At 42.0% G+C, this 24,255-nt stretch overlaps 1 protein-coding gene across 2 annotated transcripts; it reads left to right on the top strand.

Annotated features, from left to right (window-relative positions):
* The first annotated feature begins 4,861 nt into the window (after positions 1 to 4,861).
* On the top strand, positions 4,862 to 24,249 carry G3BP2 (G3BP stress granule assembly factor 2). 2 transcript variants are annotated; one of them, XM_009279317.2, is made up of 11 exons: positions 4,862 to 4,976; positions 9,931 to 10,012; positions 11,059 to 11,232; positions 11,927 to 12,017; positions 12,988 to 13,090; positions 14,587 to 14,767; positions 15,757 to 15,855; positions 20,319 to 20,421; positions 22,514 to 22,642; positions 22,836 to 22,954; positions 23,728 to 24,249. In XM_009279317.2, exons 1-11 carry the CDS (start codon positions 4,882 to 4,884, stop codon positions 23,998 to 24,000), a joined length of 1,449 nt encoding a protein of 482 aa, XP_009277592.1. In that variant the 5' UTR covers positions 4,862 to 4,881; the 3' UTR covers positions 24,001 to 24,249. The 2 variants fall into 2 exon arrangements, with proteins under 2 accessions (XP_009277592.1, XP_009277593.1); XM_009279318.2 differs by lacking the exon at positions 15,757 to 15,855.
* Positions 24,250 to 24,255: the final 6 nt, after the last annotated feature.

Here is a 24,255-nt window from a genome sequence, read left to right as displayed (position 1 = left end):
CGTTTTTTGCAGAGCTGAGGGCAGTAGCAGAATCTGACAGAATGTAGCTGGGATGTTGTCACAAAGTTACATTAACGTTACTATTTATTTCAGCACTACCCCGCAGTTGCACTTGGTGTTGCTCTTCTTAGGAAAATATCCTTTCTGGTTTTTTCATTTGCTTATCTTTGCATGCAAATAACAAATAATTCCTTTCTGTGCTAACTCTCGCATTGTTTTTGTTTTCTTGAAAGAAGTGACCATGGAAATAACTCAAGATAGGAACTTGGTTGTTTGAGGTAATGGTGACAAGCTTATCCAGTCCCGCCTGTAGGCTTAAGTTGTTGTTAAGTTGTTACGAACTTGAGTCAAGCCAACTGAAGTTGCAAGAAGCATTGCACTGGCGCGTGTGCATGTTCCTTCAGTTTTGGAGTCCGGTCCCTCGGGTGGGTGCCTCTGGGTCCCTTACCTCTGAGCCTTGTCTGGAGAAGAAAGAGATTCCACTTTTCGTTTAGTCCTCCAGCTTGCGAGTCTATTACGAAATACATCACGTGGCTGCCGGTTCTCCTTGATTCAAGAATGCACTGCAAATCCAGTGTGCCTTCCTGGTAGCACAGGAATCGGAGGTACTGAGTAGGGTGGAAGTTAAATCTCATCAATTAATCGTTATGTCAGCTTGATGTAGGCAGGATTACCTGTGGACGAGCAGCAATTGCATGGGTGTTCGTGTTACCCTGTCTGTGTAGCTTATGGCTTTTATCGGTGTGCATGATGGAGGGGGGTTCTTTAACAGTACAGTTGCACCGTAAAGAAAGTAGCAGAGAAATTTATTTGATTTCTGGTGTTTGCCATCTCAGTTTCAGTATTTTGTTTCTAGCTATTACGCTCACGAGTGCCTCGAGCAGTAAGTTCTCATTAAGACACTTTCCCAATGGCTGCTCATGCTGATCTAAGAATGCGGCTCATTTTATTGAAGTGAGAAGAGCGCTCAGATCCTTCTTTCTTAGCTGTTACTCCTTAACTCTTGAGTACGTACCGATGAAAACTGGAAAAATAGCTTTTATAGATTATGTGTATCTATGGGGCTTCCGTTAGTGCCTGGTAAAACACGGGGTTACCGTTCTTTGTAAGTTTGGACTATTTAAATTGTTGATGCCAATGCCTTGGGTTTTGGCTTAAATTTCACCGGTGCCTTTACCTCCAAACCCCTCGGGCCTGCTAAGGCTCGGGTCCTTGACTTTAAGGAGGTGCTATACTAATTGAGACACGTGGAGACTTCAATCTTTTTAAAACCTGGTTTCATGGCACCCATGTTGATAGCAAGGAGTACCTGCATTTTTATTTTACTGCCTTTTAATGACTTGGAGACCTGAACAGTTCATTAAGCCTCTGCTACCCCTATTGCGATCTCTAAAGAGAAAATGAAAGGAAATAGTACTGAGACGGGTGAAGAATTGTACTGAGACATCCGGTAAAATACTGTGATTCTGTGATGTAAATCAATAGTGCTGTCACTTGAAATATGGACAGAGGTGGATGGCACTCATCCCTTTGAGCATGTAAACCAACTTCTGTCTCAAGTTGTTAGGGAAGAATTGGCTGTGTGTGATCATTGCATACTTGCCTTTCTCAGATTTTCTGAAGGGTTTCGCCGGCCTTTCCTGAAATAGCACAGCTTCTAGTGAAGAAAAGATCTAGTGTGATACAGATCTGATGTAGTGTAATGACTTGTCACAGATTATTATGTTTTGTACCCAGAGGCATTTTCAGTGTTCCTTGTGGTATGCCAGCAATTTGTTAACATATGTACTTTGCTTATTGCTATATTCATAAGAATGTGTGCTGGCTATGATCTGCTTTTTAATAGGTTTTTGAAAAAAAAAAAAAAAAGTGATGAAGCTCCGTCCTTGTGTATTCTCACAAGCGCTTGTGGTGAAGATTGTATCACCAATTTTGTGTTCATCATCTGCTTGTGGAGCAGGGGAGCAAAAAAAAGAATAGTCTCACTTATAGAAACTGAGGTCCTTGTTCTGTTAAGGTTGGTTTCTAAGTAAAATTCCCACGTGCGTGCCATTGCTGTAGTATGTGTCATGTTAGGAAGATCCCCAAATTGCTCAGATTTTGTTTCTTTGGAAATTCCCACTTTGAACATGCACAGGGCTCAAGCCTTTGATGTCCCTTAGTATTCTTGACATTTGGGTTTGCATCTGATTATCAAAATGACTTCCCCGGGGCTTCCCGTGAGTCACAACTAATACTGTGTTTCAGAGTCTTGGAATATTATAATAAAAATTTTGGATAATCCTAAAATAAGTTTTCTGATTTCTTATCTCCAAGTTCAAAAATTGTATTTCGGACTTTGCCTGCTGCCTTGCCTACAAGTTTTTGAGACGGTTGCTTCAAGTGTGATTCTTGGCTAACTGTATTTGGGAGCAGTTCTTGGTCTTGTCTTGTGGCTTGGATTGCTGGGTTGAGAGTATTTTGATGGTCTGTTAAGTACGAACTATTTGAGTTAAGTACTTGGGCTTTTTTCTTCAGAATTCCATTTTGATGCAGGATCTGACATGTTTGTGGCACCGTTCCTGTGAACGTTTTACCTTTACTACAGGTCCTTCTTGAGCTGAGGTTAATCTCTCAATTTCACCTCATATGCTTTACGTCCTGTCCAGCTGTTTGCAAACAGCCCTTCGTATTGGCCCTTGGCTTGGATTGATGGGTCGAGGTTATTTTAGTAAGAAAACAAAAATCTTATTTTGGGATTATCTCCCAAGTTGGAAACTTGGGTTTTTGACTTGGTCTTCTTTGCCTGCCTTGCCTACAAATTTGTTTTTTGAGAGAGAAAGTAGATTAAGTTTTCTTTAGAGAACTGGAGGGAATCTCATGATTGCAGACGCTGGTATTCAGGAGTGAGTTCAGCATTCCTGACATGAGCTGGAAAAAGCAACGTGTCGGGTGCTGGCAAGCCATCAGAAAGATTTCCAGAGTGCTGAAGGTCATTTTATGACATGGATGATCTGCAAGACAGTATGGATGGGTAGGAGCATAGCAAGTAAAACTAAGAACCGTTCGAGGCAGGAGGACTTGGGGGAATTATAGGTTGGCCGACTTCTCCTTGATCCCTGGGAAGGCTTGTAAAGCAAGTCCTGCTGGGAGTTGTGTTCAGATCCATGAAGGACAAGAACGTGTTTGGAACAGCCCGCGTGGATTTAGCAAGGGCAAGTTATAACTGACAAACTAGCTTGCCTTCTGCGATGGCACCGATGGCTCAGTGGATGAGGAAAGTGCAATAGATGTGGTTTACCTTGATTTCAGTAAGGCCTTGGTTTTCTGTACTATCCTGGGAGCCAAACTGAACAGATAGCCTATGAGGTGGGTGGGAAACTGTCTGGACAGCCAGCATCAAAAGGTTGTGGTGAGCGATACAAAGTCCAACCGGTAGCTGGCCGTTTGCGAAGTTTCTCTGGGGGCAATGCTGGGGCTGATGCTGTTTAATGCTGTTTAACGCCTTTCTCATGACCTGGATGATGGGCTGAAGCGATCTGCAGCAAGTTTCTGGAGGGATAGGCTGGAGAAATGGGCTGACAGGAACATCACAAAGTTCAACAAAGGCAAATTACCAAGTTCTGCGTGTGCATGGAAAAACTGCATGCAAAAGTAAAGGCTGGGAAACGACTGGATACGAAGCAGCTTTGCACAAATGGACCTTGGTGTCCTGGCAGAAAAGTTGAACTTGAGTCAGCAGCGTACCTTTGCAGTGATGAAGGGCGGTTGCGTTCTGGGCTGCCTAAGCAGGAGTATAGTGAGCAGAAGTGATTCTTCCTTTCCATTTGGACTCTTGTGACACCCAGAGTATTGCTCCCAGCTGTAACTCCTCAGTACAGGAAAGAAACGAACATGCTGGAATGGGTCTGGTGTAGGATCACCAGGATTGTTAGAGGATTGTCGCACCCAGAGAGAGGAGACTTGGAGAGGGCTGAGCTTGTTCAGCCTGGAGAACAGAGGACCGGAGTGGGAGGATGATATGTTATTGCTGCCTTCAACTACCTGGTGGGAGGGTGTGGATCCATACTTCTCCAAGGTGCGCCATGTTAAAATGACAGCCGACAGGCACAAATTGCAAATGGAATTTCTGTTTACATGTTAGCAAATAACCTTATTCAGAACTTGTTTTAATGAGCAACATGTTAGAAACTGGTCATGCTTTGCGCCCGGGGTTGAACCAGGTGACCCCCAGAAGTCCTTTCCAACCTAAATTATTCTGACGAATGTGAAATGCAGTTAGCTCGGACAAGTAGTACCTAAGGCTTTGGTGATCTCTGAGGCATAAAGGTTTCCCTTCCCAGTCTTCAGGGAATATGAATCCAGCCCACATAATTATTTCAGAATATTGGTGCTACCATCTTCGTGTTACAGATGTGACAGTAGCATTTTGAAGCAGATGTGCTTTGAGATAAAGGAATGTTACTGGCTGACTTAAGAAAATATATTCCATTTAGTTTTGCAGTGCTGTTGAACTTGGATTTTTAATTGTTCATCAGTTTATTGCCAAAGGGTTAAATAAACGGTGCTAGACATTTTTAACTGGGTTTTTGTTTGCTTGGTCGGGTGGGTTTGTTTTTTTTAAAAGCACCTGTTCTGTAAGGGACTTTGTTTCCACTGTTCCCTCTTTGTCACAGTAACACATGAATTGACTGAAATCCTTTTATTTACTCAAAGGAGGTGCGGGAGGGTGACCTGAATTGGTGGAGTAGTTCTGTGTGAATTAAGTTCCTGTTCACATAATTGTTTCAATTCTAATATCATTATGCTCATCCTTTTATGGGGAACTTGTGAGATACAGGGCTGTCTTCAAACTAACGTGAATATTTTTAATTACAGCATTTGACACTGTGTACCAAAGAAATGGTGATGGAGAAGCCAAGTCCCCTGCTCGTAGGGCGGGAGTTCGTGAGACAGTACTACACTCTGCTAAATAAAGCTCCTGACTTCTTGCACAGGTAACGCTTTCACACACAAAGTGACTAATGTTTTTGAACAAAAGTGTGTACTGTTCATTATAAATCAGATCAACATTAATTTCTGAGTATGGGAGAAAATGGACCTGGCTGATTTTTGGGCTCTTGGAAAACTGTTTTGTCTTACTGAAAACTCCTTAGGCTCTAGAACCGAGTCTGATCGTACGGATGTATGGCATGTTAGCAAGGTATTTCCTGTGTGGAAAAGTGAGCTGATAAAATGGTAATGTGGATGTATTCCAGAAATACTTTTCTAAAAAGACAGAAAAGAAAAGGAAAGGAAATGACAGAGGAAGCACTTGCATTTAGTACCGAAGACAAGCGTGCTAATTATTTCAGGATGCCATATTTTGCATTGCCTCTGAGAAATTTTTATTCAGATTATGATTGGAGATTTAAGTATAAATGTCACGGCCTGGACAAGGTAGGTGGAAAATACAGTAGTTTTTTTTTTACCCGTGTCCACTATTTAAGTGGTACTCTGAATGTGTTTCTTCCTTCTTTTTTTTTTTTTCCCCCCCTCCTTCTTTTTCTGGTTTTGATTGGCTATGTACAGCTTGTCACTTAAGATTTTGCATTTCCACATTTGGACTTAGAGCAGCATGGACTTGTAATAAATGAAGGTGAAAGTCGCTTTGCCAGTGTATAAAAAGAAAAAAAGCAGCCGCTGCTTGGGTTGGGCTTGTCTCAGAACTCGACATAAGGTTGATGGTGAAAAATTGGACTGTTTGGTTCAGCACTAGTTAGAACTCTCAGATGGCTTGCTTAAGAATTCAGTCTTTTGAATAATGCCTCTTTTCATCTGTAGCTTTGAGGTAGGGAAAATGAATGGTATCATTTTTACTTAAATCATTGAACCGCTGTAGAACCATGTTGTTTTCTGCGTTTAAATCGGTTTTTAAGGTGTCTGAGTAGGGTATTCCAGGCTTTCCTAGTCTATGTTTAGTAATCTAAGAGAAGTGAAAAGCAGGATTTTTAGCAATTGCAGAATTTTTCCTCGCCCTCAAAACTTCAACAAATGAGTCAGATCAGATCAACAACTGGGCAAGTATGTCCATGTAACACATCGATACCTGATCTACAAACTGACAGCTCTCTCTGACCCAAGAACTGCGTTCCTTAGGTACGTATCATGCCTGGGTGTTTTCCCCAGGTGACCTGGGAAAGGACCCCTTGCCTTGGAGTTAGCTTGGGAGGCACCTCTTAGGCAGGTCTGTCAGCAGTTAGCATCTTGTCGATATCCGTAACTATCCATCGCCTGTAAAGGTCAGGCAGTTGAAATTCTGCTAAGAGACTTAGAAAGGGTGTGACTATACCAGTTTTTCAAGGCAACAATTACGTTCTGAGCAAATGATGCAATGGAAATCCTGATATCGGAACAGCAGGGTCATTTTTGAGTGATAGAAAAGCCCAAGTTAGTAAGACAAGTTTCTTGTGAAGCGTGCTGTCGTTTTGCTCTGAAACCTGGAAATTGTTTGCATAAACAAAGAGACAGAGAAGAGTTTATAAGGGATGATTAGGCCATGCTTCACAGCTTAATACCGAAGGCAGAGGGAGAATTACATTGGTTCTACGATGAGATTGCCTTTCCTTTTGTAACGCTTATTTTCAATGGCAGTTAAACTGTATATTGGGGTAAATCACCCATGCCTCAAACTTGGGGTTCAAAGTAGTCTTTGATTTTGCTGGTAAGAGCGTTTACCTGTAATGATAGTGACTGTAACCTTGGTAGGATTTGGAGGCAGGGGGGAGTGTTTTGATTTAAGAAGCAAAATGCTATCGGTATGTTTTTCCTCCATAACTGCTTCAGTCAATGAAGAGCAGCCAGCTATTCCAGGTTTGCCTTCCCTCCTGCTTTCCCTTAGTATGGCAACATTACTTCCGTTGCATCTATATTAACACATGCTATGGGAGCATTATGGAACTGGTGTTCCTGGAACGTTTGGGATGTAGACTGATTTTTCCGGGTTGGGGTTATATGAAATTGACAGAAGCGTACATGTGAGGAAAAATGGTGTCTGCGGAGACATTTAGCCTGTTGAAGACAACTTTGGTGCTTTATAGGAGGTACTAGATATTACTCCCACCCCTCTAAAACTCAAGGTTTACTCAAACAACTCCGAAATGCAGCTTTCCAAATTATGCTGTGTGTGTGGTACATTGAGTGGGAACAGGGAATTGTCCATAGAGTTTACCTTCTTGCAGGAACTGTGTTTTCATCAAGGGCTCTAGCCCAAAAACATTACAGAATTTTTCTTCTTTTATAAAGTGGAGGGGCTGTTGATGACTGGTCAATTAACTGTCTCCTGGAATGGCCCTGCTGAGGTCGGGGGAGCTGGATAGACACTCACGAGGCAAGCTCCCCTGGTGCAGGTGATACTCTGTGCTCACGAATATTCTCCGTCCACTTGAAAGGTGGCGCCAGTGTCACTAACAATAGCATCTGTGAAATTTCTCTTAGATACCTCTGCACAGAAGCATCCTAGAGGTTTTGATCTGGTTTGGTTGAATCGTAGCTGATTCTTGAGCTGCTTGTGTGAAATGTCTTCTAGCCAGTTTTAGTCTCTGCCACTGCTGTCCCTTTTTTTGGGCTGCGGAGGCGGCTCCCTTTTTCTAGTCACGCTCAGATATGGAGGACATTTGCCTTTCTGTTCTTTGGCCCCACCTTGTTTATGAGTGATGCTCTTCTGAGAGGGCGTCTTATCTTCCCTCTTTCCTTTGCTGTTAGTCTGAACAACAACTTGCTCGCTGCCACAGAAAGATTTTGGTTTTCATGGCATCCTGATGCTTGATGTGCTCCTTGCAGCGGTAAGGGAGCGTAGACAGCAAGTGTTGAAGCTATTGGTTTACCCAACTAAAAGCTTGAGAAAAGCACCGAGTATCCTGTCGCTAGTCATTATCCAAAGCTTATCCAGGGGTTATGGGTAAGCAGAGATCAGTTTGCCCGCTAAATGGGTGTTACTCTGTGTAGTTTGCATGCCTGTTGCACTTTGGGTGAATTTATATGGCTTTACCGGCCCCTTAACTGAAAATCTGTAATTCCGTATAACTGGGGACTTTAACGTTTACTCCTTTCCTGATCTGCAGTTCCCACTTGTTAGGTTTTCTGCCTACCAAAGAGTTTGAACAGTTCGTTAAAAGCAAGTTAAAACTCTCGGACCCCCTGTGAAAGCACTTAGTAAGATATGCTGACTGTCAGAGGGCTTACTCTGGAATTCAGAGAGTGAAAAGATGTTTTCCTATCTGCTTGCACACTGCTTCAGCTGAACTTCTGTTTTTCCTTGCTGTTAGGAAGTGCTGGACCGTGCTCAAAAACGTGGTTATGCAGTTGGTACCAAAGAAAACAATGTAATATTTCCCAGAGTTTTTTCTGGACATAGTCACGGGAGTTAAGATCTTGGGTTGGTATTTTCGGGAAAGTAGAACTGGAAAGAGTTTCTAGGTTTATCAGGATAAACCAAGAAATGGCAAATGTGGAAGTTCGAGTGTTTATTTCTGTATCTTAACACCGACCCTCTGCATTGGCTTGTTTAACTAGAGAGAAATGTTCTGTGTCCTTGCTAATCTGTGTGACAGTGAGTCTATAGAAGTACTTAATGAAAACTTTATTTCATACATACAGTACAAGGGTGGATAATAATGGTATCTTGTAGAAGTAGGGCAAGTGTTAGCATTCAGACCTCATGGCAATCACTCCCAAGGCAAAGCATGCTTCTAAATAAAAAAAGGTGTGATATGATGGTTTTGTCTGATCTATTAATTTAAACGTACAGAAAATATTAAGCATTGTCACGTGCTTTATAAGCTGGCAGTAAAAATCCAAACCAAAACCTAGACTATTCTAGGCTCGAAATTTGGAAGTGGAATGAAAGTGCAAAAAGATCTCTGAAACGTAAGAAAAATATTGGAAGCAAGTGTACGTGTATTACATATAAAAAATATAAGCTTTTGAAATCCAATCCAGAAGCTGGGTCAAGAAAGGGTCTTAGGGTTTGTTTTTCTTGGAGTGGTCCGGGGGTTTGTGCTATTTACAAGACCAAAACCACAACTGCTACTTGTTGGGTGGCATAAATATGGAATATTAGTTTTGTGTCAAAAGTTATACAGTGGAGGCTGCTATAAGTGGTGATTCAGTTATTGTACACAATGATGCAATTAATGCAATTCACTGCCTAACTGTAAGAAGCACAGAGACAACGCTGCTTTTGGGCTACATCTAGTACTGAATTTATCCCTTGGTGCGGCAGCAGCAAGATGCAGTTTTGTTTGGCCTTCTTTCGTTTGCTGTTTTTTCACACTTGATTTCAGACAGCATTTCTTCTGGGGGCTTTGTGTTCAGCTGTGGTGCCTAAGAGGAATCTGGTCTTTTCTAATGCTTTGGAGGTTTGTAATGAGCTCTTTGGCCGTCGCTTCCGAGAAAGCTGAAGTGTGAAATAACAGCCACATATAGCACAGAGACAGGATAGATGGGGATAGTGGGTTGGGTGGTCAGGCAAATTGTCTGTGCAGTCTGAATCCAAGGCAGAATCCCTCACTGCTGCCCGAAGCTTTGAAGAGAAGGGGTGTTCAGAGGAGAGGCAGGCGGGTTGTTCCTCCCGAGGCTAACGCCTTGGCTGGGTAGCGCGGCTTTAACACAGGCAGGTGATTTTGACGTTGGGGAACCTTCAAGCCAAAACGGCCACCTTGCTTAAAGGAAGCAAGCGAAAGGTTGAGGTTGATTTGGGAGCTTGCTACATACCTTGGGCAAACTGGAATACTGAATATTAAGCTTGTTTGTTCCTGTATTCTTTGAGCCTCGGAAGTGGAAAATATATCTTGAATTGCTGTTTGTGCTGAAATTCCTGATGCATTGAGCTCTACAACTTTCGGCTAAAATACTTGTTGGATGTGGTTTTATTTTTTCACTGCTATGACCTTTACATCTCTTCACTTGCAGGTTTTATGGCAGGAATTCTTCTTATGTCCATGGAGGACTGGATGCCAGTGGGAAACCGCAAGAAGCAGTGTATGGTCAAGCTGTGCGTATCAAAATCAGTCCTGTAATCCTTGTTGATGTTCGGAACTTACTTGTATAAACCAGTCTTTTTCTTTACCGATTACTTTGACTTTCTTATCTGGTAAATAACGTATTGTGATACTGCCTGCTGTTCAGAGGCAGATAGGAATTTGTTGGCTTGAATTTTTTTGTTTGATTGTCGCTGCTTTTACTGTGGGTTGTGTCTGATTCATCAGCTTTGCATCTGGGCTGCAGAAAATTTATTTAGGATGGGAAACAAAATCAAGAGGACCTGTTAGACTTGTGCTATTGATGTATCTTATTTCAGTTAGAAGTGGTTCCTTGAGAAGGGGACTTTGATCTTTGTGAGTTACATGGAATTCTGTATGTTACCAAATTCTTCTGTGAGTGGAGTTTTCTTAAAGTGGAAGATAACTTTTGAAGAAGTGAAGTAAGTCCAGGAAACACAAGTTTTCGCTTTGGTTGTAGCTCTTTATCAGAATAATGTCTGTCACCTAGGGGCATCTGTTCATGTGATAGCCACATCTTTGAGCAACGTGGCTTTTAGCCCAGGGCAGGTTTGGTTTCTTCTCCTTTAATCAGCAGAACCTGATTTGGCAGCACAAAAATCTTGGCGGTGCAGATGTTACCCCCTCCTGTGACATTTGGGTACTTTGTGGGTGCGTAGAGGGTTGGGTTTTTTTGTTTGGGGGATGGTGGGGTTTTTTTTCTTTAAACACAAGGTAAATCCTGTCCCTCTCACAGGCTCTTTAAAAAATGAAAGCCTTAAAATAGGTCATATGTTGTAATACAGTTGGAAAAATTGGACAGCAAGTTGTATGCTATTTGACTACTCTGAGAAGTACTTGAATCCTGGTGGAAAACTTCAGAATAAAAGTTGGATGAGCTCAGGTAGACCCTTCTCAGTGAAAGACACTTCTTGGTTTCGTATTTACTGTTTGAGCTTCAGTGGGGTGCTTTTTTGTGTTTGTTCAGACTCAGGTATTTAAAAGGTGTAAAGCTCTGTACAAAACTCAGTGTAGCTAAAATGTAATTCTTTATTTCTAGGAGATACACAAGAAAGTGATGTCATTACAGTTCAGCGAATGCCACACCAAGATTCGTCATGTGGATGCTCATGCTACTCTGAGTGATGGGGTGGTTGTGCAAGTAATGGGAGAGCTGTCGAACAATGGGCAGCCGATGAGGAAGTTCATGCAGACTTTTGTGCTTGCTCCAGAAGTAAGTATATGTAAGATTGTGTTTAACTTCAAGTAATGATGATGATGGAAACCTGACCTGTAGCTACAATTTGTCATATTGGGGCAAAAAATATGATCTGGCTTTTAGAGCTTGGCCCAGAGGCTATCGTTAAATGTGCCACGTTATGTGAGTGCAGAGAAACAACTGTATTGGACCCGTCCTGAGCTGTTTTATTTTCTTAGACTTGAAATATTGGAGCAGTAATACCAAGCAAATTGGAGCTTGCATTTGGGAGCTGCCATTGGCACAAATAAATAAAGAAAATAATGTTCAGCTCTGCAGATCAAGTCTCTAGTGTAGTTCTGTACTTTCTTTAAGTCTGCTGGCAAATGCGAGTATGCGTTGATGCTGCACAAGTTACTGCTCAAATTTAATAGGGAAAATTCAAGTTCCTTGATGAAACTGAGGGACTTTACATTTAGCTAGAACCTATGATTGCTGCGAGTTAGCAAAAATGGTTTTTTTTCTGCTTGAAACTTCCTTTTTCAGTTGTGTGGAAGTTACCGTTCAATTGTTTGATTAGAGTAGAGGTACCACTTGGAAAATGGCTTTAGTGAAATAATCCTATTCCAAAATGTCGGTGTGTACCCCAAAGCTTGTATCTCTAGTCCATCCTTGTTGTTGACTGCTAATATACCATATATGCGAAAAAATGCATGTTGCTCTTTTGCAGGGTTCTGTTCCAAACAAGTTCTATGTTCATAATGATATCTTCAGATATGAAGATGAAGTATTTGGGGATTCAGAAGGAGAACTTGATGAAGGTGAGAAGAACTGCACATGCAGAGTTTGTCTTGTTCGTGTTCCTCTAGCATGTATGCAGAGCTTTCAGAAGCGTCTAGAGGAGATGGAAGGACGCAAACTGTATTGCATTCGCACAGAGCATAGTAATTTGGGAGGGGGCTGAGGCAGGGAGTATAGGTTATGTTGCTGGAACTATCTGCTGGTCCAAAACATTCTGTAAAATTAAGGTTATATAGTAGTACCTTATTCCTCAAAGGGCTGAACTGGCTCAGGGTGGGTGAGGCTTGGCAGAGAATGGAAATAACGAACAGTAGTACTTTTGCTGCCACTAGTTTCATCAGGTAGACTTGATTTCTCTGATCAGTCGAATTTTTAGGTAAAGTGATTTGAAGAAAAAAATCGTAATTGCCTTTTCAAATATGGCACGTAGTTCACTTTCATATCATTATCACATGCAGTAATTCATTTCTATTCAGGGGCTGAACTTGACCTGGGTGGTTTTTTTCCCCTCTGTTCACTGAGGCAAAGCAAATCAGAGTGCAGCCAGAATGTATGTACATGTGTTCACTGGATAATTTCTGGAATTTTTTCATCTCGGTTCTGTGGAACAAAGCATCTTAGGCAATCATCGTTCTATTTGAGATTAATCTTCTTAGTTTCAGGCACTGAGATTTATGAGCTAATAGTGCAGTCATTCTCTTTTACTTCCATGATATGAAAAGCATCTGCTGCTTTAAAAGACCCTCAGACCCTCCTCCCAGAACTTCCTAGCAGCAATATGTCTCTAGTTTCTCCTTTTTGTGGAAATAGTAAGAAACAAAGCCTCTTGAACAAGTGGAAGGGTCTTCTATTTTTTTTTTGCAGCTAATTTTGCCTTATTTAGTTGATGAAGCTTTATTTTGATTACTACTAGTTTAATATGCTTTTATTTTAAGTGCGGCTTGTGTACGCTTGCAGAGATGTTCAAGGAAGTTTTTCTTTTTGTGTCAGAGTCTGAGGAAGAGGTGGAAGAGGAGCAGGAGGAAAGACAACCATCACCTGAACCTGTGCAAGAGAATGCAAGCAGTACTTACTATGAAAACCATCCTGTAACGTAAGAAGTCTATTTTATTATATGAAGTTGCTTTTTTAATAAATATGACGGAATTGCTTTGGCTTTGGATTCTGGATGCGATTTAACAGGTAGTTTAGGAAAGTACACTTAACTTGATACGGATCTGTGTTATGTTAACGTTATATTATTTTGAAACATTGCTTCTTGAATGGAGAGAGGAAATGGGGGATGTTCTTACGTTTGTTAGTTATTTTCACTTCTGGTTTCAAATGTGAGGTGAAAAGGTAGCAACCATGTTTATGTGCACACTTAATGGAGTCTTTGTTATTACAACAGTGAGTTGGTATCATGTAATTTATATGAACAGATGGGTTAACAAAGGGGTGGTTAATGATACGTTACTCCTCAAATCTGGGTAGCACTTGAAACTGAGAGGAAGGTCTGCTTTTTGAGAAGTTGCTGTACAGCTGTATTGAAAGAACAGGTCTCTGTCCCGAGTGTCTTAAAATCTAAACAAGATTTTAAAAAAAAAGTCTCTTTACGTTTTTGTAAGAAAAACACATTTTATTAAACAAACAAAGAAAACCCCCCAAACACAAAGAAACACACAACAAAACCCTGTGCTTTTTTTGAAACATAGGAATGCCTTTTAAAGGGCCAGAACTGACTTCCTGGTTTCCTTGTTAAAAAAACATTTACGACATCACTAGATCATGTCTGTTAAGTGCATCAGTGATAACGCTAAACGCTGGTCAAATAATACTTTTCATGAGAAATCTTATAGAAGAGGGGAGTCTGCTGGAATTCTGGCAGTGACTTGCTTAATCAAGATAATGCAGGAAGTTTTTGATGCCTAAAAGCATCAAGTCAGGTCTTGGTTTTGGGTTACTGTGCCAATTGGAAAGAAGTCGTAAAGGCATCATTCATCGGATAGTCACTTAAGCATATGCTAACCTGTGGGAGGAGCTGCATAGGCAGGTGTATTTGGAATTTGGTAAGCTTTTGGGGTGGCTGAAGAGAGAAGTGAAGAACGTCAGATCGCTTTACATTTTGAACACACAGAGTAGAGAAGAAGTTGCATGTGATTTTCAGTAAACAAGACTTGCAACTCCTTGTATAAGGAACTTGTATGGCATTTTTGTAAATAATCTGCGGGTTTCGTTCCAAAATTGGCTTCATTTATGTGTATAGCTTAATCTTCCATTGGTCTCTCACTGTGCTTCTATTCTTTTAGGAGCAGCAGTTCTTGAGTTTAGCACCTATTCCTTAAACGGTTTATACGTCTGTGTGATTTTCAGATTATCTGCAGAGAATTGTAAAACGTGTTTGCTTCAGCAGGAGTACAATTTGGCTTTGTGTGCAACTACAGGGGTACAGCTTAACTTCTTACAGTATTGTACATGTAGGTACCATATGGTAGCAACTGGAAACAGAATGATCTTTTTAATACCAGCCATTACCATAGCATAGCTTATAAAAAGTCATAAAATACAAAGCAATTTATAAGCTGCATAAAACGCATTTGATTATTGTAGCAATGGTATAGAGGAGGCGCTAGAAGAATCGTCTCATGAACCTGAGCCGGAATTGGAATCTGAAACAAAAACCGAGGCGCTGAAAGCTGAAGTAGAAGAAAAGACCCTTGAGGAGCTAGAAGAGAAGTCTCCATCTCCACCTCCTGTAGAACCTGTTTCGCTACCACAAGAACCACCAAAGGTTAGTTAAAAGTCGTATCTGTGCTTCTAGGTGCAGACGGTAAACCAGAAGATTTGGTTTTGAACTTAGCCTTTTTGAGGGGCCAAACTGGTACCTCTTTTCAGTGTCATGCTGTATGAACTGTATGAGCTAGACTTGAACCTTGAACTTGTAAAAGTGCAAAGTTTCACTAAAAAAGGGAAGGATGTTATTTTTAAGTGCTGCTCGAGTCACCTATCGTAAATTTAATGCTCTGCTTGTAAAGTATGTGTGTGTGTGGTTTTATGCATGTGTAAACCTTTTTAAATGTGGAGTTAGCATATGTTAAGAAAACACCTGAAGCTACCACCACCAAAAATCTCATACGATAGGAACCACTGCTCTTCCTTGAAAAAAACCATAATACATTGACACTTGCAAAATTGCTGGCAGTATAGGTTCAAAATCAATATGGGGGCATTGACTGTTTCCCTTAGAGGCAGGATGGCTTATCTTAAAAAGCACCGTGCGTCATCTGGTACGGTCACCCTTAGGTACTTTGAAAGAGATGGGAGGAACCGGTGAAAGCTGGAGAGAGGTCATTTTCTAGCTCCAGCGTGTCTCCCGTTTTTGGTTTGCTTTTTTTTTTCCCCCCAATCCTTTTTCTCTTTTCTGTTTTTACTTCTAACTTCTGGCATCCACTTTCTTTCTTTGTGCAGAAGACACTTAACACTACAGGGTTTTCAGTCCTAGGTTTGGTTACATCATGGAAAGCAGTGATCTGGGGACGCTGAGGGAACCGGGCTCACTCAAGTAGTGATAGTGGGCACGGTACACACTTGCTCCACGCCGTTGGAGTCCACAGATGGCTAGAACTGCAAATCCTTCTGTATCTTCGTTGTAATGCTTGCACAACAATTATTTAATAGTCAGATATGAACCGAAAGTGTATTTTCAGCAGACGAGTTTCCCTGTAGGAATGTCAGTGGTTTGCCATGATTAGTAGCCTAGGTTTGTTGCATTTCCTGCAGGCTTTCTCTTGGGCTTCAGTGACCAGTAAAAACCTGCCTCCTAGTGGTACTGTTTCTTCCTCTGGAATTCCACCCCATGTTAAAGCACCGGTCTCACAGGTAACCCATCTGTGAACACCTTGGATTGTCTCATTACTTCTGCAAACTGCTTCAGTTTTTTAAATTAACAGATCAATTTGTTTGACTTAAATTGCACAAATTAATTGTGTCTTAAATGTTAATGCACTCACCTTCTTGTCGCAAGCCAAGGCACGTACACGTAACAGGTGTAACTTTGGGTGATGGTGACGTTAAAATCTGTTCATGTGGAAACAGGAAATCGCTACAGAATTTTTTCTGACCTGTCTTAATGGGATATGGTTTGGTTTACAAGGGAAAAAACCAAAACAAAACAAAAACCAACTCCCCACAAAATGATAGTTTTCTAAAGTGTGTTTGAAAGGGGTATTTCATTGGCGGAAGTGCCCCAGCGGTAAAAAGGGATAGCACCGTTTCTGAGAAGGTGCAAGATTGCCTTGTAAGGCTAACGTCTACAGAAGCACGCTGGATTTCATTATCCACTTATATTAACTTGTCGCAGAACCCTGTACCAACTTATGACTGTGTGAGGAATGGAAGGATTCACATTTCCTTGCCAGGACAATGCTATCTTCCCATTCCTAGGTTGACTGGGTGAAGAGGGGAAAGAGGAAAGAAAGTTTGACCGGGTGGTGGCTCATGTCCTGCACATGCCAAGCTGGTGTGAGACGGTCTGAGACTCTCAATTCAGCTGCCTCCATGTGTATAAAAATCCTCAAAATAGAAAATGTGTGCTTTGACCTCTTCTGCTGATGCTGCATACCAAAGCACTGTATGTCGTGGTAGCTCATGTCCAACCTTTTTAAAAGACTGCAATTTTCAGTGGAGCGACTGGGTTATTGCAGCTGTTGTTTTTGCACTGGTTTCTTCTCCCTTTTTTACTGACAGAGAGGAACTTGGCTAGGATCGCCCTTCAGCCAAACGCATGTTAAAAAAGAAAACAGAAAAAAACCCCAACAAAAAACCAACAACTTGTATGGTGTTGCTTCTGGTCTGACAGGGCTGTCACAGAAATCAGATAATGGCTATATAATGAGTTGGGAAGCCTGTCTGTCTTCATCAGCTTCAACAGGGCTTTGAGCATTTAGGTGTTATCTGAGCCGTAAAGACTGTTTTTTCTAGTACAGAATAGCTTTTCCTTATGCAAAACCAAAATTGGTTTTTATTTATTTGCAGTAGAGAGGGTGGATTTTTGTAATATGACTGCAAAAAGAATTTAAAATTATCTGTACAAGAGAATAGAATGTAGCTTATACACGTCCCCTTAAACTCTTCTGCGTTGCCTCTGCAGCTTGTCATGCTTTCTGCCTTTTAGATTACTTTTGCTGTGACTTCACGTTTAAGTAATTCTGTGTGGAAGTTTCTGAACAATACCGAAGTGGCAAGAATTTCAACTCTTCTGGAGACAGAATTAGTCACTTCCTAGCTCCTTTCCTTGCACGCTTTTCAGACGCGGTATACAGAAAACTGGTAGAAAAGGCACCTGAACAATTTCTACAAGGGGTTACATATCAGTAGCAGCTTTTTCCTGTTCTCTTGGATCCGTTAATGCCAGATACTGTGCATGTAAATGAGGACAGTAGATTGCACTAGTGGGTGGGTGGCTTCTTTGGGATGCTGTTATAGCCAGCATCAGTGGTGTTACAAAGCGGCTGATAACTGTCCTTCTCATTCCTTTCTCTGCATCACTCCAGTTATTCCCCCATCTTTTATCAAGTTAAAAATATAGCCTCTGTAGTATTAACTCATAACCCCTCAAAGGACTGCACACGTACTGTTTTGGATATAAACCAGTTCAGTTCCTGTTTATTTACAGCTGTGGAGTTAAACAGGTCAGCGTTTCTTGCTCTTTTTCTTCTTGTGGGCGATTAGAAATGAACCTACCTACACTGACAAATCGGGCCTTCTCTTTATAGCATTTTCAGATATTCTGGCCTCCCATTTGCATTAACACATCAGCTGTCGTAGGGGTGCCGGAGGGACGGAGGCATGCTCCCTGACTCTTGTCTTCTGGCTTGGAAGTGGTGAGTTCAGGGAAAGATCTGTTTACAGGCGCTGCATTCTCTCACCACCTTTAATCTGTCCGGACTCTGGATAGACTCTTCTATAATCTGTAGCGCCTTTGTGGAAGTGATTGATGAGTGCCTTTAGTTAAGTTGTGTGGTCCACATTTACCTCAGAGACAGTGTGGTAGCTATCTGAGGTATGCATCTAACCTAGCTACTGGAATTCAGGTGAGATGATGTGGGATTTTTTCTTTTGTTTCATGTGAAGTGTGGTTTCTTGTTTGTTTGCTTGGCTAGTTGGTTCTTTGCATGCATGCATTTTGATTGTGGCAGGCATCTCACTCTAGAGAAACTTTTAAGCCTCGTAAGATTTCAAAAATAGAATTGTACCAGCCTTTGGAGCCACCTCTTCCCTTGCTCTTTCTGTCCCATCCTCCTCTGTTTCAGGGGGGTATTCAGTTCCAGAGTTGGTGAGTAAAGGCTGACTTGTGGCTGGTTTTGCTGTCATTGCCAGTATCATTGCCGTAGCAGAAGGAGGTCCCTTTCCCTCCCCATGTGAGCTCCTGAAGAGAAGAGACAATGTCACCTTTTCCTTAATTGTTCTCAAAGGTCCGTTAGGCTGAGGTTTGTGGCATACGTGGCTCCTGGGTTGAGCGCTCCTTTAGTCGTTGTCTGTTGAAATCCTTATTCTGTGCCTTTCGGTCCACTTTGTGTGCTCTCTGTGAAATGAGAGTTGCAGTTAGCTGCTGCTTGGGCTGTAAATGGCAGCCCTCGATAGGCATCTTGTGTCGCTGCTAATAATTGCAGTGTTCTGGGGGGAGCACAGTTTTGCGCAAGTGCTTTCCTCTTCAGGCAGCGCCAGAGAGCACTGAGGCAGTCTTCCTCTGTAAAAAGGGATGGTACTGATTAGAAAGCAACTAATGACATTAGCTGTTTGTTGTTTGGGTAGACAGAGAGTATTTGTGTGATAGATGAGATGTTCAGTGAAATGCAAAGCAAGCGGGTAAAAGTTAACTGTCATTTGGGATTTAATAGAAGGACATCAGGGACTTAGCAAGTCTTTGCTATGGCCGATGGAAGGACAGAGTGTTTAAGCCCGATAGCCATAAGTGTCTAAGAAATGGAGGTCTGAATTTATTGAGTTTCGCTTTGAGGTATAATTTATAATGCCGTGAAGATGTGTGAGTAAAAGATGGCAGGGGAGCTCCAGTGACCCATGAGGAGGTATAATGAAAAGAGATTTAACAGGAAGGCTGATTTTTCTAGCTTATTCTTGGAACTGAAAAAATGATCCTGGAAAGGTTGGAAGGACAAGCTAATGCCTATCTGGGTAGAGCACGAGTGATATGAGGGCTGAAACATTTATTTGGTGCGTAATACCTGCACGTTTCATGTAAAATACAGTCTTTTTACCCCTGTGGGATACTCTCTGGCTGGAACCGTCAGTTGTCTTGAGTCCTCAAAGGGAAATAAGGGAGATGTTTAACATAAACTACTTCTCCGCAGCAGTCTGGGCCTATAGCCGTTGACCTTGTGTTTACTCTTCCTTGGAAGCTAGTGTTCTTCTTTATGCTCCTAAGGATAATTTTGTTTTTCTAAGATAAGAACCCAGCACAGCAGCAGCTGCTGGACTGTTGTACAGAAAGTGGAGTTTTAAAGATGTTGGAAATTCCTTCAGTAACCAACAAGCTGCACAGAAATATTTTTTGGTTTTCTGTCTCTTTTTCTCAAATTATCTTTAAAAGCATTTTTTGCTTGCAAAAAATGGAATAGGTGTTCAAGTTCCTGAGAATACGAACGGTGTACTTTGAGCATCGTGGTCTTGACATCAGGAAAGTTGAAGCATATCCTCAGCAGGTAGTCTGTAGAAATTGTCATTTCAGGTGGCTTTATTCTATCAGAAATACTTCTTACACTTCTGAGGGCTTTTGTTTTGTTCTCCTCTTTCTTTTTGCTACTTTCCTTATAGTTTTTCTGTATTCGAGGAAAAGAATCCCTCAGGGACTCAGACAGAAAATGTGATTTGCCCATCTCTTTGTGTTCATCTCAGACTACCTGCTAATCCGTGAAGTTTGAGCTTGGCATGAGGAAGCTTTATTTGATCTATGTGGGGTTTTTAGTCAGGTTGAGGGATTCTCGAATAACGGAGCGTTGGGGTCTCAATGCCCGGTCAAACATGGAAAATTCACCTTAGCCATGTTTTGGGCAGACGCTCTGATTGAGAGATGTTTGCTTTGCACCTTTTAGCAGAGATAACTGAACACTGCAGTCCTGGATTGGTACAGAGGAATTTATAGAGGTGAAAAAAATGTATTCCCAAAAACATTGACATGGACATATATCTTCTGGAGTTCGTTTTGTGCATGCCACTTATCTATGTGTTGTGTTGTGGGTTTTTTTTGTTTTGGTGAGTTCTGGGTTTTGGGGTTTTTTTTACTGGGTCGGTGTTTAATGATGCATGTTCTTCTCCTGTTTTAGCCAAGAGTTGAAACTAAACCTGAAGCTCAGTCTCAACCTCCTCGTGTACGTGAACAACGTCCCAGGGAAAGACCGGGTTTTCCACCCCGAGGACCTCGACCAGGTAACGTGGATCGGCTTATGTGTCTGCTTGGGAGTAGTTAATGAGAGGTGTCTCCTTGACGGGTCTTGTCTGTACCTGTATTGTATTTGGCTGATAATGAACTGTCTGTTCCTACTGCCTTCAACCAGAAATGGGGAAATATGATTTGGAGTCCAAGCTGGTAATGAGTTGTTGCAAAGATCAGGCATTGTTTCCAAGCTTCTGTTCTGTTGAAATGTTTTTTAATAGCCAGGCCACTCGCTTATATGCTTGAGTACTTTTCATGTGGCTTGATGCAGTTCTGAAAAGCTGGTATGGAAAACACGTTTTTTTTCCATGTCCTCTAATTTTGCTGAACCTTGGAAGTAAGAGCTTTTAAGTACCTGTTGTTGCTCTTTGTTTTGGAAGAAAGCCTTCCCACCGTGTCAGCCTCGGTCAGTTAATAATTTTATACATGTTTTTCCATCTTGTGTAATTGTCTAAAATACCGTTCTGAGTTTGGCTGCCTCATGTTTGTCTTAGTTTATGAGCAGCCAGCTGTCTGCATTTTCTTACTCATACAGAGTAGCCAAATCTGTAGGGTGATCTGGCTAGAAAATGCGCACGTTACTTGACGGTCGTCAGAAGTGGTGTTGAGAGGTGAAAGCCTTCTGAGTTGCATTCATCAGTCCAGCCTGGTCGCTTGGCAAACCCCTGCGCAGCACTGGGCAAAAGCTATCTAGTCCAAGGCCCAGACTTACAGGATGTTGATCAGTTCATCGTCTTCCCTAAGTGTGAAAATAAGTCATGAGTTCTAAGGGGAGGGGTGGTATTTGCGATTATCCTCAAGTGGTAATGTAAAGCTGGCAGAGCGCTGCCTGCAGAAGCGGTTAAGTCTCAGCGACTGTAAGCATTTCCACCAACTCTAGCTAAAATTCATTCTGAGGAAGGTTTTCAGTAAGTGCATGCCAAACTGTGGTACGGATTGGACTTGAAAGTGCTTTTTGCTTTGATCGATGCAAGTACATCTTCACGCGGGGACGACACTGAAACTGAAAGGGTTTAAGGCACCGAGAAAGAACCGTGACATCTGTTACAGGTTAACATTTCTTGGGTTTTTAACATGTCATCTGCAGCAGGGAGCAAAAGCTGCAACTTGTGGCTAAATCAAGTTGCAAATCTGCATTTCTGCTACTCTTGGGTGTAATACAAGTCATACAGAAAATGTGTAACAGAGCCCGAGTCTTTTAATTCTCATCTTACTCTGTGGGGTAGCAGAGGCAGGGGAGAAAAAGCTGAAATCTCAGTTGGCCAAATGGTAGAGCTTCAGCCCTACGGTCTTATTTTCAGAGGAAGTCAGCGAGCTGTTTTATCTGCTTAAGGAAAGCTTTCAAACGAGCTAGCAAGCTTGCAGTAAATGGGCTTGTAGGGGAAGCTGAGGAGAGAAAGGGGTAGATACCTACGCTGTAATACTTCAGGTACAAAAGGGGTAACGGTGTGCTGCTGTCACACGGCGAGGCAGGTAATGATTTAGTAGGGAGATACCGGGAAAGATTTTATCTTGCATGCTGCTAAGCATACTAATACTTTGGTTGAGCTGGAGAGAACACGAGGAACTCTCACCTGTATTTGGGACAAAATGGTGGAAGATGAAAGCCAGAAGAGGTGACTGGCAAACATTGTTTTTAATATGAGTGCCAAAGTAAGGATACTGTTACTGTGCTAAGGAATTGATGAAGAGGTGACTTAAATCCGAATCTTCTAAAAAGTACGTTTTAATAGGTAGTGAGCTTCTCTTCAGTATAACGATTTAAGATATAACAAGGACCTCTTAAGCAAACTTGCCCAGTATGCCAGATGTTTTAGTTAACATGGATTGATTTAACCTAACCAGGGAAACCACACAAAAAAAACCCAGATACTTTGCGGTATTATTACAAAATTGTCAGGACTATGTAAAGAGGAAGATAGTATCCTCCCTGCTGTGTGACCCATGGTAAACATAAGCTCAAGAGCTGAAGATACAGAATTGTTTGAGTGAACGTGCTTGGTGCTGTTCGTAGGTGTGTTCATCCAAATCTACACACATCTTCTAACCTCAGTGGCTCTACCTTCTTCTTTCTGTTGACGACAGGGAGAGGGGACATGGAACAGAATGAGTCGGATAATCGTCGAATAATTCGCTATCCAGACAGCCACCAGCTCTTTGTTGGGAACTTGCCGCATGATATCGATGAGAGTGAACTGAAAGAGTTCTTCATGAGTAAGTAGCAATTTCAGCTGCGGAGACTAAGAAGAAAAACTGTGTTGAAAAGTCACGTAACGTTCACTTAGGGCCACACAGGGGAACTTTTACATGATGTAGCACTACAGGTGTTGTCTGGAACAAGCGGAGGGGTGGTAGAGCTGGCACTGTGGTTTTTTCATAACGTGGCTTTTCCCTTGTGTTTTCCCAGGCTTCGGAAATGTGGTAGAACTTCGCATAAATACTAAAGGAGTGGGAGGAAAACTGCCTAATTTTGGTTTCGTGGTATTTGACGATTCTGAGCCGGTCCAGCGAATTTTAGTTGCAAAAGTAAGTATTGGCATTGAGTAGCCTTCAAAGGATGGACTGAATGCCCTAAACCCCAAGTAGCGTGGGCCATCCCAGCTTGCATTGCTGTTGTTTCTGGCATTCAGACAACAGTTGGAAGAAAAATGTAGTTTTGGCATACTCGTTCTGTCAGGAGTGTTCTGTAGCTTACAAAAGAAAAGCTGTGCCAGTGTTCCTCAAACCACGTCATACCAAATTCAGGTTTTTTACCTCTGCACGTAGACACCACATGGAGCTCAACGCTTACTTACAGAGATCCTTTTAAGCTGAAAGTTGAGTCCATAACCTTTTGAAGGGCATCACGTGGATCTCTGAATTCTGCGTCCTGGGGCTCAGAAAAAGGAGCAAGGTTATTTGTGGTTGTGACTTGAGGAATCGGAGAGGAGAAAGCAGCAGTTTTCATTTCTAGTCTGTGGGAGTGAGACCCAGTAGAGCAATTCTTCAGGAACTTTAGCCCCGAAGTGAAAAGGCTAAAGCTGGCAGTGAAGAGGCTAAAGACAACCCTGCCCTTACTTGAGAAAGGCGTTTTAATTCCTTGCATGCCAAATGAATTTAAAAATGCTGTTCCATTTACTGTAGACCTCTAGGGCTAAGGTTGTGTGCTGCAGGGAACCGTTAACAGTTAATTTTTGTCTTTCGCATGTAAGTGAAGGTAGGCTGAGGCATGCAGCGAATGCAGTGTTTTCATATGCCTTGTATAAATGGACTTTGTGAAACGGTGACTAACGTGTGCCTTGAACGCTTTTCCCTATAAGCCTATTATGTTCCGGGGTGAGGTGCGCTTGAACGTAGAAGAGAAAAAAACAAGAGCCGCTCGTGAAAGAGAGACCCGAGGTGGAGGCGATGATCGTAGGGATATTCGTCGCAATGATAGAGGCCCTGGGGGTCCCCGTGGAATAGTGGGTGGTGGCATGATGCGAGACCGTGACGGAAGAGGACCCCCTCCGAGAGGTGGCATGGCACAGAAACTTGGCTCTGGACGAGGAACCGGGCAAATGGAAGGCCGTTTCACTGGACAGCGTCGCTGAAATCTCCACTGTGGGCAGACAGTCTTGGCAGTGGTACATTATCCATCGTGTTTGCATTCTTGTTAATTTTTTTTGGCTTTGGAATGTGACACAGCCCTTCTGATCATTTCTTTGATGTGAAAGCATCCTTTGGTTTCCAGTTTAAATTGAGGTGGACGTTCTTTCCCCAGTTTCACAACAGGAGTCACACTGTTAATTTATAAATGTAGACTTGGAGAATTGAGGACTGGAAAAAAAAAAAAAAAAAAAAAGAAA

Source organism: Aptenodytes forsteri, unplaced genomic scaffold (genome assembly GCF_000699145.1).
Source record: "Aptenodytes forsteri isolate BGI_AS27 unplaced genomic scaffold, ASM69914v1 Scaffold467, whole genome shotgun sequence".
In the NCBI taxonomy this organism is placed as follows: domain Eukaryota; kingdom Metazoa; phylum Chordata; class Aves; order Sphenisciformes; family Spheniscidae; genus Aptenodytes; species Aptenodytes forsteri.
The sequence above is the reverse complement of the archived record's forward strand: the minus strand, read 5'-3'. Positions and strand labels throughout refer to the sequence as shown.

Excerpts from the sequence above, each read along its gene's own strand:
- G3BP2 (XM_009279317.2), top strand. The coding sequence starts at position 4,882 with ATGGTGATGGAGAAGCCAAGTCCCCTGCTCGTAGGGCGGGAGTTCGTG. Across the intron at positions 11,233-11,926 it reads CTTTTGTGCTTGCTCCAGAA|GGTTCTGTTCCAAACAAGTT; the intron begins GTAAGTATATGT and ends GCTCTTTTGCAG. Across the intron at positions 13,091-14,586 it reads TATGAAAACCATCCTGTAAC|CAATGGTATAGAGGAGGCGC; the intron begins GTAAGAAGTCTA and ends TGATTATTGTAG.